Genomic DNA, 15024 nt, shown 5'->3' with positions numbered 1-15024 from the left:
GTGGTAGACACACAATCATACAAGGGAACCATGACCTGGCCAAGCTGACAGATATTCATGGGGACACAATTCAATCCATGACACCTGGCTTATCTCAGAACCTTCAAATGCAGCGTTCATCAACAGTCACCCCCGGGCCACCCCTTCCTGAATATCAAAAGCAAATGGTTGAGGCAGGAATCCCGAGGCATTTCCTCTGTGTACGCTTGTGCCTACTCTTTGTTTAAGGTTCCTCCCCAGACTGAGCACAGAGGAGGTGGTGTTCAGAGCGTTGTCCCACCACCGCCGTCAGTCTTTCCCTCCTTCCCGCGTGCTCTCTGCCCCGCTCCCTAATTTTCTCTTGTTTTTGGCTTTGTTAGGTGCCTGCACCTTGGGAATTCAGCCTTGAGTTTATGAATTGCCGTCAGACCCTCAGAATTTTTGTGACAGGCCCTAGCCTCCAGAGGCTTGTCAGACACCACAGCTTATGACAGTGCGTGAAGCCGGCTCTGCCTGGAGAGATCCGATTCTGAAATAGAGCAGCGTGTGGGGGACGCTTGGGCCACGGGACGGCCTGCTGTGCTCAGTGATGTTGCCAGCCAGCCTGTGTGACCTGCCCCCGTGGGCTTTACGCACAGCTGAAGGCACTTTTGTTAGAAATTGTGTTCATTTTAGCCCTTTTGGAGAGAAATTTTCCTAAAATGTCCTATCCCTGACTGTGTTGTACAAGGGGACTTTGCTGACCTTTGTGTCTGGCTTTAGCTCTCATACATAGCAATATCAATAGTATTGTTATCAAATATTGCTGAGTGAAAAAGTAATGGTTTTATTTTAAAAACTATTTTTATTATCTTATTGCAGTTTACTTTAGAAAATACACACAACCAAAGATAAGACATTCCTATAATTCTGTCACCTAGTGGAAAAAAAATAACATTTTGGGGCCTGTCCCCCAGTGTCTGTCTGCCTGTATACATGTTTGTTAGTTTGTTTTCTCTTACAAAATGTGAGGGAGAGCCTATTGATCGGCACACCCTTTTTACTCAAACCACGTTGTGACTGTGGCTCAGTGCCGTTAAATCATCTCCTACAGTATTTTTAATGTCTCATGGAATTCTGCTGAATGGATGTACCATAATTTACAATTCCCGTTGTTAGACGTTTAAGGAGTTTCCAACTTCTGTTACTACGGTGGTTTTCCATCTTCTTAGGCGTAAAACCGTGCAGGTGTCCATGCAGATGAGCTTGGGCAGTGGGATCATGTTGAGCTCTTAGCGTGGTCATCAGGATCGGTCTCTGGGTGGTTGTGTAGCAGCAGCCGGCTCTCCGCCCTGTGGAGGGGTGCAGGACCGTTGCCTCTAAGCTGGATGCTGAAGACCACCATGTCCTTTGTGTTCTTGTGTTTGCCTTTACAAGGAGTGCTGTGCTGCCTGTGGTCCTCTTACCTCCCGGTCTGTGTCCTGCCCTCAGTTGGCCTCTCTGGTCTTTTGTTTCTGTTGTTCCAAGTTTGCAGTGGACCATGGTGGTCAGTAAACCAAGCTTAGAACCATTCCCTAGAAGAGAGTCTCGAGTGAGGACTGGGGGGCATTTCTTTGGTTTATTAGTGTAAGCTTTTTTTTTTTTTCTTCTTAATTGTGATTTTGTATACCTAAACCAAAAAACCAAACCTGCTGCCACCGAGTCGGTTCTGACTCATAGAAACCCTATGGGACAGAGTAGAACTACCCAATAGGGTTTCCAAGGAGCACCTGGTAGATTCGAGCAGCCAACCTTATTGTTAGCAGCCATAGCTCTTAACCACTACGCCACCAGGGTTTCCTATATATACATAAAATTTGCCATTTTAGCCATTAAAAAAAGTTTAATACTGTGTTTGGTGAAGGTTTACACAGTAGTTCAGGTTCCCATTCAACAATTTCTACACAAATTGTTCAGTGACATTGCTAACATTCTTTACAATACATGAACATTCTCATTATTCTGTTCTGGTTGTTCTGTTTCCATTAATCTAGCTTCCCTGGCCCCTTACGTTCTCACCTTCGTTTTAGTGTAGCTGTTGACTGTTTGGTCTCCTATTTTATAGGAGCCCGGTACTTAGGGTTAAGGTTATTTTTTTTGAGCCAATATGTTATTTAGCTACAAGGTGACCTCAGGGGTTCGTTTTGGTTCAAAGTTTGAGGAGTATATCAGGGCAGTAGTCTCAGGGAGTCTTCCAGTCTCAACTAGTCCAGTATGTCTGTTTATTTTAAACGGATTTGAAGTTCTGTTCCACATTTTCTCCCATTCTATCAGGGTCCGACTATTGTGGCCCTGGTCAGACCAGCTGGTAGTAGCAGCTTTTTAACCATTTTTAAGTGTAAAATACAGCGCGTTGATTACATCTGTAATGTTGTGTGACTGTCACCACTCTCTATTTCCAAAACTTTTCATCAGGATCTGGGTACCCATTAAACAGTCCCTCCCCATTCCCCCACCCCCCAGCCCCTGGTAACTTCTACGCTATATTCTGTCTCTGTGGAGTTGCCTGTTCTAGGTATTTCACGTAAGTGGGATTATACAATATCTGCCTTTTGTGTCTGGCTTGTTTGCCTGAGCATAATGTTTTCAGGGTTCATTCATGTTGTGGTATGTATCAGAACTTCATTCCTTTTTATGGCTCATCAGTGTTCCATGGTGAGTGTGAGGGTTTTACAAAGCAGGTTTTGGACACTGTCTCCTCACTGCTGTGTTTCAGGAAGATAGAACTACCAAATAGGGGGACTGGAGTCCAGGCTAGGTGAGGGGTGACTGTCCGTTCCTGAGCACAGCTCCCAGGAACTCTGTGCTTGGGGGTAATGGCAGACGTTTTCCATGTCCTCGTTTGATACATGGAGCCTCATCTGGATAGGACAGGGACCTGGTGTGTGACTCACTCTGTCACCTTGCTCAGTGTCTTCATGTCTTTAGTCCTGAGATTCCTGTCTGTACAGTAGATTCCATCCTGTGGAATCTGGTCATGTATTTTTTTTTTTTTTTTTGCTGAGCTGAAAAAAGTCCTTGGTAAAGTATTTTTAATTTAATCCTGAGTTTTGGCGTGCTGTCAGTGTGGTTCTTGAGCATACCCCTTGCCTCTCTTCAGCTTTCTTCCCTGTGACTTGGATTTCTTCTTGGCAGGAGCTGGTAGTCATGGGCGCCCCAGGATCATTTTATTGGGCCGGGACGGTCAAAGTGCTGAACCTTACGGACAACACCTATTTCAAACTGAACGATGAAGCGATCGTGAACAGGCGGTACACATACCTGGGTGAGTACCTGGGGGAGACGACAGATAAGGAGGAGGAACGGAAGAGGTTACTACCAGGCTCATGAATTGTTGTTTTACTGGTATTGGCTTTTTCATCTATTGTTCTAATTAGTTACGCTTTTATCCGTGGCATCTTCCAGCCTCACACACAAAAGGTAGAGAGAGAGAAAACGGAGAGGATTGACTCAGAACTGTGTGATTAAAAAGCCAACTGTTGACCCTCCAGGGAAGCAAACATTTTATTTTTTTATTTTTAGCAATTACTCAGGTTCAGGTGGTCAGATGCAAAATGAGTTCAATTGAGTCCTGATTTCCCGTGGGTATCCTTTCCCTTTGGATGGAATTTCTGCTTCCTGGTTGCAAAACTGGCTGCAAATAGAAATAACAGGAACCAGAGACTGTCATGACAGAGGACAACCTAAGCTGAAGTTTAATTAAAAACTAAGAGAAGCTTCTCTTATCTTCTCAACTCTTTTAATCTTCTAGAAAGAAGATAGACGTAATTTACCAGCTGCCAGGCGAGGATGAGGCCAGGACACGGCCGTTTCTGTTTAAGAATGGAAATAGGCTGTCTTTTCGTGGGTAGATGACAATTACAAGACCCTTTTCTTTAACCCATGCCCTAAATGCTGTAACTCAGGACTGAAATTGAAGCTAAACTTAGCAAGGCCTAATAATGAGAAAGGGACAGCGATGGTTCAGCGGCAAAATTCTCACCTTCCGTGCAGGAGACCCGGGTTCGATTCCTGGCGAAGTACCTCAGGTACAGACACCACCCGTCTGTCAGTGGAGGCGTGTGTGATGCTTCCAGTCTAAGAAAGGCCTGGCAATCGACTTCCAAAATCAGCAAAAGAAAATCCTATAGATCATGGTGGTCCTATCTGCATCCCATCATTGCGATGACACGGGACCAGGCAGTGATTTAGGCCATTGTGTGTGGGGTTGCCATGAGTTGGGGGATGACTTGGCAATGGTTAACAACAACAACCACAACAACAATGATGAGAAAAGAATACACCTTCACACGGCTTATACATGTTTTAAATTATAATAGTTATATTCTATCACTAAGAATGTAATTCCCTTAAATAATACTAGAGAAATATTTACTTCCCTGGCAGGGGAAGCCGCTGACGTTTTGCACAGAGAGTCACTGGGAATTTCCGACTCACTTTTTTCCCCTCTAACTACACGGTTTTCGCTGAGTAGCACAGACCCAGTGATATTTTTACTCCAAGGCTTTGGGGTGTCTGCTCCTCTGCTTTCTCAGCTCCTTATGTTTTTATTCACTGAGTACTTGATCTGTGTCGAACCCCGGGTGGCGCAGTGGTTAAGAGCTATGGCTGTTAACCAAAGGTCGGTAGTTTGACTCCACCAGCTGCTCCTTGGAAACCCTATGGGGCAGCTCTACTTTGTCCTGTAGGATCTCTGTGAGTCGGAATCGACTGGATGTCAACGGGTTTAATCTTTGCCAGGGTCTGTATCTTATTTCTTTTAGTTCTTGAAACAATGAGGTAGCTATCATCATCATCCCTATTTTATAGGTAAAGAGACTGAGATTCAAAGAAGTTATATGATTTGTCAAGGTCACCTGGCTTGCAGAGTTGGGCTTTAAAGCCATGGTTTTGGAGCTGAGTCTAAATGCTGAGCAGCCTCCCCTGTGTGTGTTGCTGAGACGCTCCAGTCACTGGTGGTGACCCCTCGGTAGGCTGACAGCATCTTGAAGGTGGAGAGTGTGTCTCACATTCCAGGACTTGTAGAGTGCCTGGCACATAGTAGGGATTCAGCACATTATTACTGAATTTGAGAATGAAGGAAAGGCAGAAGAGAACCTAGCGTGGACAGTGGTTTTAGGATAGGTCCTTTGGACCTTGGGGCCTGTGGTTTCTCCCTGTATACAAAATGGAGGCCCTTATCTGCTACAAGGGTTAGCGAGGACCATTTGAGGCTTTGATATCACTCGTAATACTTATAGGTAATATGAGTCCCAGTCTGAAAGAAATCAGCCACGTGATGAATGAGAATTGACTGCAATGTGATGTCACCACAAAACCCAGACTGCTTATAGTCACAGCCATTAGGGTGATGGCAAGGTTTGGGGAATATATGACAGCCTGTACAGGGTTTTTAGGGGTCCCTGGGTGGTGCAAATAGTTATCATGTTTGCTGCTAACTGAAAGGCTGGCGTTTTGAGACCGCCTAGCAGCTCCTTAAAAGGCAGGCCTGGCGATCTACTTCTGGAAAAAAAAAAAAAAAAATCAGCCACTGAAAACCCCACGGAGCACAATTCTCTGACCCATGCGGCGTCGTCATGAGTTGGAGTCAAATCGGCAGCAGCTGTGTTTTTTGACAGGGTTTCTGCTGACCAGAAGAGAGTTTTCAGCCTGCAGCAAGGCTCTCATAAAGCAGGAGACTTTCCGACTAACTGCATACAACTTTTCCCTTTGTTTCTAGATTCTCCTTGCAGCTAGATTCTTTGACCAACCATCTATCCATCCATCCGTCCATCCATCCTCCCGTCCTCTCATCCGTCCACCTGCCCTCCCTCTGTCCGTCTGTCCTCCCTCTGTCCATCCTCCGTCCATCCGCCCTGCCTCCATCTGTCTATCCTCCCTCTGTCCATCATCTGTCCGTCCCTCCATCCCTCTATCCATCCATCCACCCACCCATCCACGCACCTGTCCGTCCATCCATCCATCCATCCATCCATCCATCCATCCATCCATCCATCCATCCATCCATCATCCGTCTGTCCATCCCTCCATCTGTCCATCCCTCCATCCGTCCATCCCTCCATCCGTCCATCCCTCCACCCACCCACCCACCCACCCACCCATCCATCCCTCCATCCATCCATCCCTCCATCCATCCACCCACCCACCCATCCATCCATCCATCCATCCATCCATCATCCATCCGTCCATCCATCCCTCCGTCCGTCCATCCCTCCATCCATCCAGCCATCCACCCACCTACCCATCCACCCATCCACCCACCCACTGTCAGCTTCTTTCTTCTCGTAGGAGAGAATGTGGCAGAATGGTTAACAGCAGGGGCTTTGGAGACACACAGATTGATTTCAATCTTGCTGTGTGATCTTGGGCATGTTATTTAACCACCTTTTGTCCCAGTTCCCACGTGGAAGTAATAATGAGAAATGGAAATAAAAAGGAAGTAATAGTAATAATACCTTCCTCATGGAGTTGTGAACTTAAAAGAGAAAATGGCATCCGAAGACATGCAAGAATGTCCATAGCGGCTTTATTCACAATAACCCCAAACCAGAAACAACCCAAATGCCCAACAACAGAAGAATAAAGAAAGATATTATGCTAATTCGTGCAATGGAATGCTATTCAGCAATAAAAAGAAATGAGCTACTACTCAACAACATGGGTGAACATCACAGATGTTATATTGAGTGAAGTTCTAGAACAGACGAACCTAATATATAATGATAGAAATCAGAATAGTGGCTACCTGTGGTGGGTATTGACTGGGAAAGGCCATGAGGGGAACTCCTGGAGCTGTGGTTACATGTTTATATTTACATTCTTTATCTGGGCGGTGGTTGCAGGGTATGTCCATGTGTACACGTTCATCAAGCTCTATGCTTCACATATGTGTACTTTATGAAAATGATATCTTAAAAAAGATAACAAATACAGAGTGTTTTTCACCATACCTGTTCTGAAGAGGACACTCAGAAAGCACTCTTTCTGCGCTGACGTCCTTGTGAACATGACTTTTTGTGAGATGGGGCATTTTGGTGTGTGAAGACTGACAGCCACCATTTGTTCCCTGATATTTTATGTTCTAGGAATAACTGGAACATAGTTGCCCCACTGGGGGACATGCTTGAGTAATGTTTTCCTCTGATGGATCTTTTTCTTCCCCACTTTCTCTCTCAACTCTGTCCATGGCTTCCACCCATCCTGCTCAGGCTATGCAGTGACTGCCGGCCACTTCTCTCACCCGTCCACCACCGATGTGGTAGGGGGTGCTCCACAGGATGAAGGCATCGGAAAGGTGAGGAGAAAGGTCTGTGGAATAGCACGGGTCAGGTGGAAGGGTGGAATGCGCTGCCCCTATTGTAGAAGTTTGCCAACTTGCTTTGAGCTGAACGTTCTCCCCGGTGACTGGCAGGTAAGTGCTGATGTAACGAGGAACTCCCTGACCGTCTCCTTGCAACCACTTCTAAGTGTTTGCTTTGGCAGCTTAATCAGAGTGTGAATACTACTCTCAGGCTTCGTCATTCTTTGTTCATTCTCATCTGAGGTTTTCTCTAACTGACTGTGTGTGTGTGTGTGTGTGTGTGTGTGTGTGTGTGTGTGTGTGTGTGTGTGTGTGTGTGTGTGTGTGATTTATAAGACATCATGGCATGCACCAAAGGAATGACATCCAGGGCTTCCAACTTCAAATCCCCCTTCCCCTAGTCTCTTCCTAAGTTTGACTTTGACTTAATGGAGCTAGGTTTAATCCCAGGTCTTTGAGGCTTTATATTATGCCCAGATTCTCATATTTATTTCCCCAGTGTTTTAGAAGAAGCATTGGGTTCCCAAGGCTGGTTTAGCCCAAAGGCTGGGCTATGTGAAATATGTGGGTCTAGCTTTCCCCAGTGTAGTGGTTAAGAGCTACAGCTGCTAAGCAAAAGGTTGGCAGTTCGAATCCACCAGATGCTCCTTGGAAACCCTATGGGGCAGTTCTACTCTGTCCTGTAGAGTCACTATGAGTCAGAATTGACTTGATGGCAACGGGTTTGTTTTTTAGGGGGGTAAGGAAGGGGCTTTCTCTAACGTATACTCCCCAGAGTGCAGAAAAGAACCCATGGATCTAGGCCTATCCGAGTCCCTTCTGGAATTGTGACCTCTAAGGAGCTGTGGTGGCACAGTGGTTAAGAGCTTGGCTGCTAATCAAAAGGTCAGCCATTCCAATCCACTGGCTTCTCCTTTGAAACCCCATGGGACAGTTCTACTCTGTCCTATACGGTTATTATGAGTTGGAAACGAATTTGGGTTTTTGGTTTGGTAAGGGGCCTGAAGTGTGAACAGGTATGCTTGTTGGTTCTTTAGTTTAAGGGTACAGGCAGCTCAGATTGGGCAGTTCCAATGAGTATGGAATTTGCATTCTTAACAAACTCTCCAGCTTGTCTGATGGGAAAGCCTGAACAGAGGACTGATCTTTGGATCTGAGCTCAGGAGTGGTCATGACAGAGTCTGGCCCTGTCTCCTGGGGCTCAGAGAAGTAGACTCTGGATTCTGGAGAGGCCCAGATGATCTGAGACCACTGTTAATTGTAGCCTTCAGCCAGGATGTCAATATGATGAGGGAGCTAAGGAACCATCCAGTTGACTAGGCTCGACTGTGATGCATTCATGAAACTCAGTTCCCTGGTCCCTCCTGGGCAGGAGTTAGGAGTTCATGTTTCTGGAGTTCCTGGGTGGAGCAAATAGTTAACGTGCTTGTCTGCTAGCCAAAAAGTTAGAGATTCAAGTCTACCCCGACATGCCTTGGAAGAAATGCCTGTTGATCTACTGCCACTGAGAACCCTATGGAGCATAGTTCTACTCTGACACATGTGGGGTCCCCATGAATTGGGGCCACTTTGAGTTGGGGTCTCCATGAGTTGGGGTTACCATGAGTTGGGGTCACCATGAGTTGGGACCGCCATGATGGGGTCACAATGAACTGGGGCCGCCATGGGTTGGGGCCGCCATGGGTTGGGGTCGCCATGAGTTGGGGCCACCATGAGTTGGGGTCTCCATGAGTTGGGGTCACCATGTGTTGGGGTTACCATGAGTTGGGGTTGCCATAAATTGGAGCCACCATGAGTTGGGACCACCATGATGGGGTCACAATGAACTGGGGCTGCCATGGGTTGGGGCCGCCATGAGTTGGGGCCGCCATGAGCTGGGGTTTCAATGAGTTGGGGTCAGCTTGTTGGCAGCTGGTGGTAGTGGTTCACAATTTCTGGAGCACGTGCCTCTTTCCCCCCTAATGCCGATGCTCTGGAGAAAGACTCTGAAAACAAAACCAGATAAACCCAGGGCACTGAGCAGTGTGGAGGTGTGCAGATGGACTCTGATAATTTTGAGAAAGGGGTGGGGCTTTCCTAACCGTGTGAATTCCTCTACATGGTGGAGAGAAAAAGCACCGAGGGCTTTCCCCATGCAAATGGTGTCATCTTGAGAAGGAACTGCAGGCTACAAGGCATCTCTGTAATTTGGGTGAAAATACTTACATTCCAGTTCTCAGCTATGTGGATGCATCAATGCTGACAAAATCAGCTTTGTTTTCTCACTAATTACAGAAAACTCAATCTAATTTTATCATTTTCCCTTCTGATGGTTGTAATGACTGGCTAATCCTTGTCAAGTCTTAAAATTAGAATGGTGTTTATAACTGACAGAGCCAGACAGAAGGAATGTGTATCCAGTTAATAAAAAGGAACATGAGAACGTTTCTTTTGGTCGGACCACAGGAGGAGCTGGGAAGGCTGGTTCTAGCTGACAAAGCTGTGATGGCTCCACATTCCCAGGAGCTGGTACACTTCATCCCCAAGGACCCCAAGATGGACCTCTGGCCATTGGGATTTTGGTGGTTATTCATTTCAGGTGATAGGGCATGAAAACATCCCTACTAAGATGGCAGCTACCTTACCTCATGGGAGAGTTCCTTCCCTTGGTTCCCATAAGATGCAGCTTGAAAAAAGAAGTTCCATAGTCAAGTAAATTCAGGAAGGTCTACATAAATGGAGATTCATGGTGTTGATGAGCATATTAAAGGTTCTAAAAAGTCTCACCGTAAAGAAACTTATGTAATGTTGCTTAACTTTATTTAATTTGCCAAACTAAACTCGTCTTGACCCGCATAGATTCCAAGACACTGATATACTGGGGAATCACTTTGGCAAACTGTGTTGTCTAAAATACTTGCCTTTTGATGACTGTTGAAGTCTTAATTAGTCGAAGTGCAGGTGGACATATGTCAAGAAAAAAGATATTTACTTTTTCCAGGGCATCAGTTGTTTACTGACAGTCTGCAAGCTTCTTGGGTCTTACTGTGCATGGCTTCCAAAAACAATATGGCTCAGGAACAGTGGAAGTGACCCTCATCTCAGGATTGAAGGGCACTCTTTTTGCAGCGTTGGTAAAATGATTTCCTCTAACATCTTCGTTTTCATCAGCCCACCTAAGCATACCTGCTGTGTGCCTGCTCTGTTGTATAGGTAGGATTTCCAGGGCAAGGCTGATAAATGCCTTGGGTCATTGTTTCCACCCTAACTAGATTTTTTTTTCGTTCCACAGGTTTATATTTTTAGAGCTGACCGACGATCAGGCACCTTAATTAAGATTTTTCAGGCATCAGGTAAAAAGGTGAGATCCTTGGTGTAAGTAACCGTTTTCTGTTTGAGGGATGTGGGAGTCAGTTCTTCATTTCTAGAGGATTAGTTGAAAGGTCTTACCTGTGCCCTGTGTGTATATGATGGTTCTACCTGAACTTGGTGGCCTTACCTCCTCAGCAGTGGATATAATCTGCAGATCCATGGGATTCAGTCATGCTTGTTTTAAGAAACATCATGTAGCCAGATGAGTTTGTACATGGCCAGGTTACGGTACCGAGTTTCAGAAGGTTGTCCATAGTTTAGACATTGATGTCAAATTTAGTCCATGCTCTCTCTCTCTCTGCCTTTGTCCGTCTCTCTGCCTTTGTCTCACATCATTGTCTGTCTGTCTGTCTGTCTCTCATACATGTACATCCATACCGCCAGAGAGGTCAAGAACGATTGTTCACATAGCAAACCTATTCCTATAAGGAATGACTTTCAAAGGAGGCATGCAGACAAATGGTTCTCAGGGTCCCTGTCTCACCAGCCTGACGCCACCCGCTTCCCTCTTATCCTGGGCACTCCAGTGCTGTTGCCATGGGGGAAGGTTGTCAAACAAGGAGAAACCAACCAAACAATCATCCAGTTCTTAGAACTTTGGAACAGAAATTTCCCAAGGAGGCTGCCCTGAAGTGAATCGTGGGCAAGACTTATCCACTGGTATTGTCAGCATCCTTTGCCTCATTCTCCCCATTTCCTGCAGGTTTCCGTTATACTGGAGCAGAGAGGCTGCCTAGAGTTAAGTCAGCTTGGCATTCTTTTATAAGCAGCATTTGTCTTGGACTAACAAGCACGTGCACCTTAGTGTGGCTTTGATTAGTAGGGTTGTTTAGCTAGAATTGGCTGCTCTGAGGGGAAGTGAGGGAGGTGATTTGGGGCCTGACACAGTTTTAGAAGCTGGTCTCGGTGGACTCTGAGAAGACACACAGGATGCCTGGGACTTGGGGTGGGAAACTCCCGGAGACAGAGAACGTTGGAAGGAAGGTGGTTTTATCTACCACTAGCCTGGGAAAAGGGAAAAAATTGTTTCCTTCCTGGGCCACGTGGCCCTGGTCCTGGTTCAGTTCCTGTTGTGAGTTAGACCTGCCGTGAACCAGCTTGGGGTCGTTACACATTCACAGTGAGCAGTATTCTGAGCCCCCAAAGTCCCCCTAATAAATAAACCCTTTTGCTCCCTTAATGTATCTGCTTGGTGTATAATTGCCGTCATCTTTTTAGTATAAGACAATGCATCACCAGGCTTAGTTCCTGAAACTGGTCTGTGTTCCCTTGAGAACGGTCCTGGCCTATGTTATTTTAACATTTCCAAAGCCCCAAAGCAAGTCACACTGGAAAATGGCCGTGGGCGATTCTGCAAAAAAAAAAAAAGTTTTCCAAGCACCTCTAAAGTTAGAAAAGAAATTGCTCCATGCCATTTGTGATTAAAAAAGACAGTTCAAAGAGCAAGTCGGGCGTGAGTGCTGCTAAGCCTGACATTTTAGGTCTTTCCTCCAAAGAACAGTAAGTGGGTGAGTGTGTCTATGGTAGAACCTTCCCCTCTCCCCACTTCAGGTGCACCTGGGCCTGGAAGTGTAGAATTCAGTTGTTGCTGCCGACGTGAACTGTGGAGCTGAGGCAGCCCTGTCCCCCTGTTTACAGAACATCTTGTGCTTGGTTGCAGCTGCGCCTCCCAGCCTTCACCCTCCTTCCCTGCCCTGCTCCCTGCTGCCCGGGACAGGCCCCATATGTGCCAGCCGTCCTGTCATAATTCCATAATCTTATCCTCCCTCCTTCTCAGAAACCTCTTGGTTTGGATAACTTAAATGGCCACAAACCTATGCCCAGGTCTCGGTTGTGCGTTTCTGGGGGTGACATGAGTGAAATCAGGTAAATATATGAGAACCCACTTGTCCATACTTCTGGGGACTTTATGCCAGGATGTATGCCGGTCAAGTTCCAGGACAGACTAGTTTGGACACAATTAGCAAGATGTGTCTGGGGCTCCCTGAGGACAGGACAGAGGGCCCAGGTGTCTCACCCCACAGCTCTATTGCAGTGTTGACTTTATTTTGTTTATGACACTTCCTGCGCTCACCTTGGCAACATTTCATGGTCACCCCCCTGCCCCCCGCCATTCTGCTTCTCACTCATGGCCAACGTGCCTTCACTTTCTTGTACTCTTATCTCTAGCTAGCTTTACCCCATCATCAGCCTTCAGATTTTGAAATAGACCACTCTCTGCCTTTGTATATCTGAGTCTGTTTTTGGCCAGAAGAAATGAGAAGTTGAATTTGGAAACAGGTAACCCTTCTCTGACTTCTCCGTGGTCTCCTAAGGAAAGGAGACAATTGAAAATTTTTGATATTCTCATCTGTAAAATGACTCCAGAGCGTCAAAGGATGCCTTAGCTTTACTTCTGTGTCTATGAGGAAGGTTCTAACTCAACAAACCATCAGTCTACTTCTGCTTTTTGGCTAGAATTTGGTCAGATAGTTGTGGCTTTGCCTTCAGGGAAAAAAAGGAAGCCAGTTCTGGTCTTTACTGGTTGATACGCTTTGTATAGTACTCATGAGAAATTGCCCTACATGTGCAGTTTGGATGTTAGTAGAGACACATGGTCCCGCATTTCTGGGCTAATAGGCGCGCTCACCCCAAAGCCTGTTGTGGCTGTATTGAAGTTTTACTGAATTAACTGAGTATGCCAAGTGTTTGCATATCAAAACTTAGGAAAATTCATGTACAGGAATTTCTGATAGAACGCTGATGAAGATGCCAAGTTAAATAGCCCTTTGGAACGAAACAAATAGTTCCCTTGGGGCTCAGCCAGAGAGAGCAGCCTGCGGCTTGTTCTTCGGAGCCTTGCCTGCATCTCACCCATTTCCTTCACAAAAGCGGCAACGGGGAGGTTGGCAAGACCACTGGATTAGTGGCTGGCAACTCGGTATCCGTCCTCTCTCGCTGCGGCAGTTGGTTCTAAACCGTCCATGTGCCCTTCTGCCCTGAGAATGGGTGGCGATGGTAGAGGGTGTTTTAAATAGCGGTGGCCTTGGCATATGACTAGGGAGGGAGTTCTGAGCAGCCACTTCAAGGTCCTCCTGCCCCAGGGTTAGCTGCAGGAAATAAGCTGAGTGTCCTTCACCTCTCAGACTCCCCTGGGTCAGCAGTCAAAGCAAAGGCTTGTTCGTGTAAGTCAAACCAGAGCCCTTTTACTTGAAAACGTGTATTTTAAAAGGATGGTTGTTATTTATGTATTTTTTAAACAGAGGTTGCAAACTGACAGCCTCCAGAAGGGATACATAGCTTACAAAAACTTTTGTTGGGCCTACGCAGTGTTTGTTTGTTTTTAAATATGTTGCCAACATTTAAAAAATAGGCAATTCAAATGACTTTCTAGATTTTTGGCTTCTCTGAAACAAGGGAAGGTGGGCCCGCTCTGGGTCAGCCTTCCTCACAGCGCCAGTGCCTGCAGCTAAGTAGGAGCTGCTCCTGTAGCTGGGCCTGTAAGCTCCAGTTTGCCGCAGTCTCCACCACTCCCTATTGCTTTTCAGGCACTGCATCCAAGTGTCACTTTCTACCTGTAAACACACTTACACTGTTATTTCTTTCTTGCGTCTGTTATATCACCTGTCTGAACCCTGTAGGTATTTGTGTTTGAGACCCTGATTTAAAACAATAGCTGCTGGGTGATGCAATGATGAAAGGACAGCCAGTGTCACCACTTCGTTCCCTCGCCTGTGAGACAGTCTCATGACTTGCACCCTTTCCTGTCATTCCAGCTCGTGACTTTTTAACCGGTTGTTAGCTCTTTGCAGGACTGGGAGAGGGTGGCCCACTTCCCAGTTGTCACATTTGTTTTCATGCCTGGCTCATGTTGTGAAACTTCTTATTCCAACTCCCTTGGCCTTGTCAAATGTCTGACACACGAGGCACTTTTATTACGGTTATAACCTCTATCTACATCTTTAGCTTGCGTTTTTTTTTTTTTAAAAAACAGCACCTCATTCTTGGGGAATTGGGCTATTTGTCCTGACGTTGGTGGGGCTCCAGGGACAGGGCCTCTGAGCCAGCGAGCTCTGGTCCCACGTTGGTTGGAGGTTTGGCACTGCTGCCAGAAGGCCTGGGGAAGTTGGGTGTTTCACCATTGGCCTCGGTATCCCGGCTTATGGGGCAGCATGGCCATCGTGGCCTCCGAGGGCTCAGGAGCAAATGTTTCTAGCACCAGAGGGCAGGAAGAAATCAAGGTCCCCCTGTGAGACACCAGCAGTTGGGAGGAAAGCAGGTCCCCCTGTGAGACACCAGCGGTTGGGAGGAAAGCAGGGTCCCCTGTGAGACACCAGAGAAAGCAGGGTCCCTTGTGAGACACCAGCGGGCGGGAGGAAAGCAGGTCCCCCTGTGAG

The 15024-nt window shown here is 46.5% G+C and overlaps 1 protein-coding gene across 1 annotated transcript in view; it reads left to right on the top strand.

Annotated features, from left to right (window-relative positions):
- ITGA9 (integrin subunit alpha 9) overlaps window positions 1–15024 on the top strand; it is a 393719-nt gene that overhangs the window by 54104 nt on the left and 324591 nt on the right. The window contains exons 6-8 of the mRNA XM_049870897.1: window positions 3133–3262; window positions 7206–7291; window positions 10569–10637. Coding sequence (XP_049726854.1) covers window positions 3133–3262; window positions 7206–7291; window positions 10569–10637 — 285 coding nt within the window. The remainder of the gene's footprint in view (window positions 1–3132; window positions 3263–7205; window positions 7292–10568; window positions 10638–15024) is intronic.

Source organism: Elephas maximus, chromosome 27, assembly GCF_024166365.1.
Source record: "Elephas maximus indicus isolate mEleMax1 chromosome 27, mEleMax1 primary haplotype, whole genome shotgun sequence".
NCBI classification, from domain to species: domain Eukaryota; kingdom Metazoa; phylum Chordata; class Mammalia; order Proboscidea; family Elephantidae; genus Elephas; species Elephas maximus.
The sequence above is the reverse complement of the archived record's forward strand: the minus strand, read 5'-3'. Positions and strand labels throughout refer to the sequence as shown.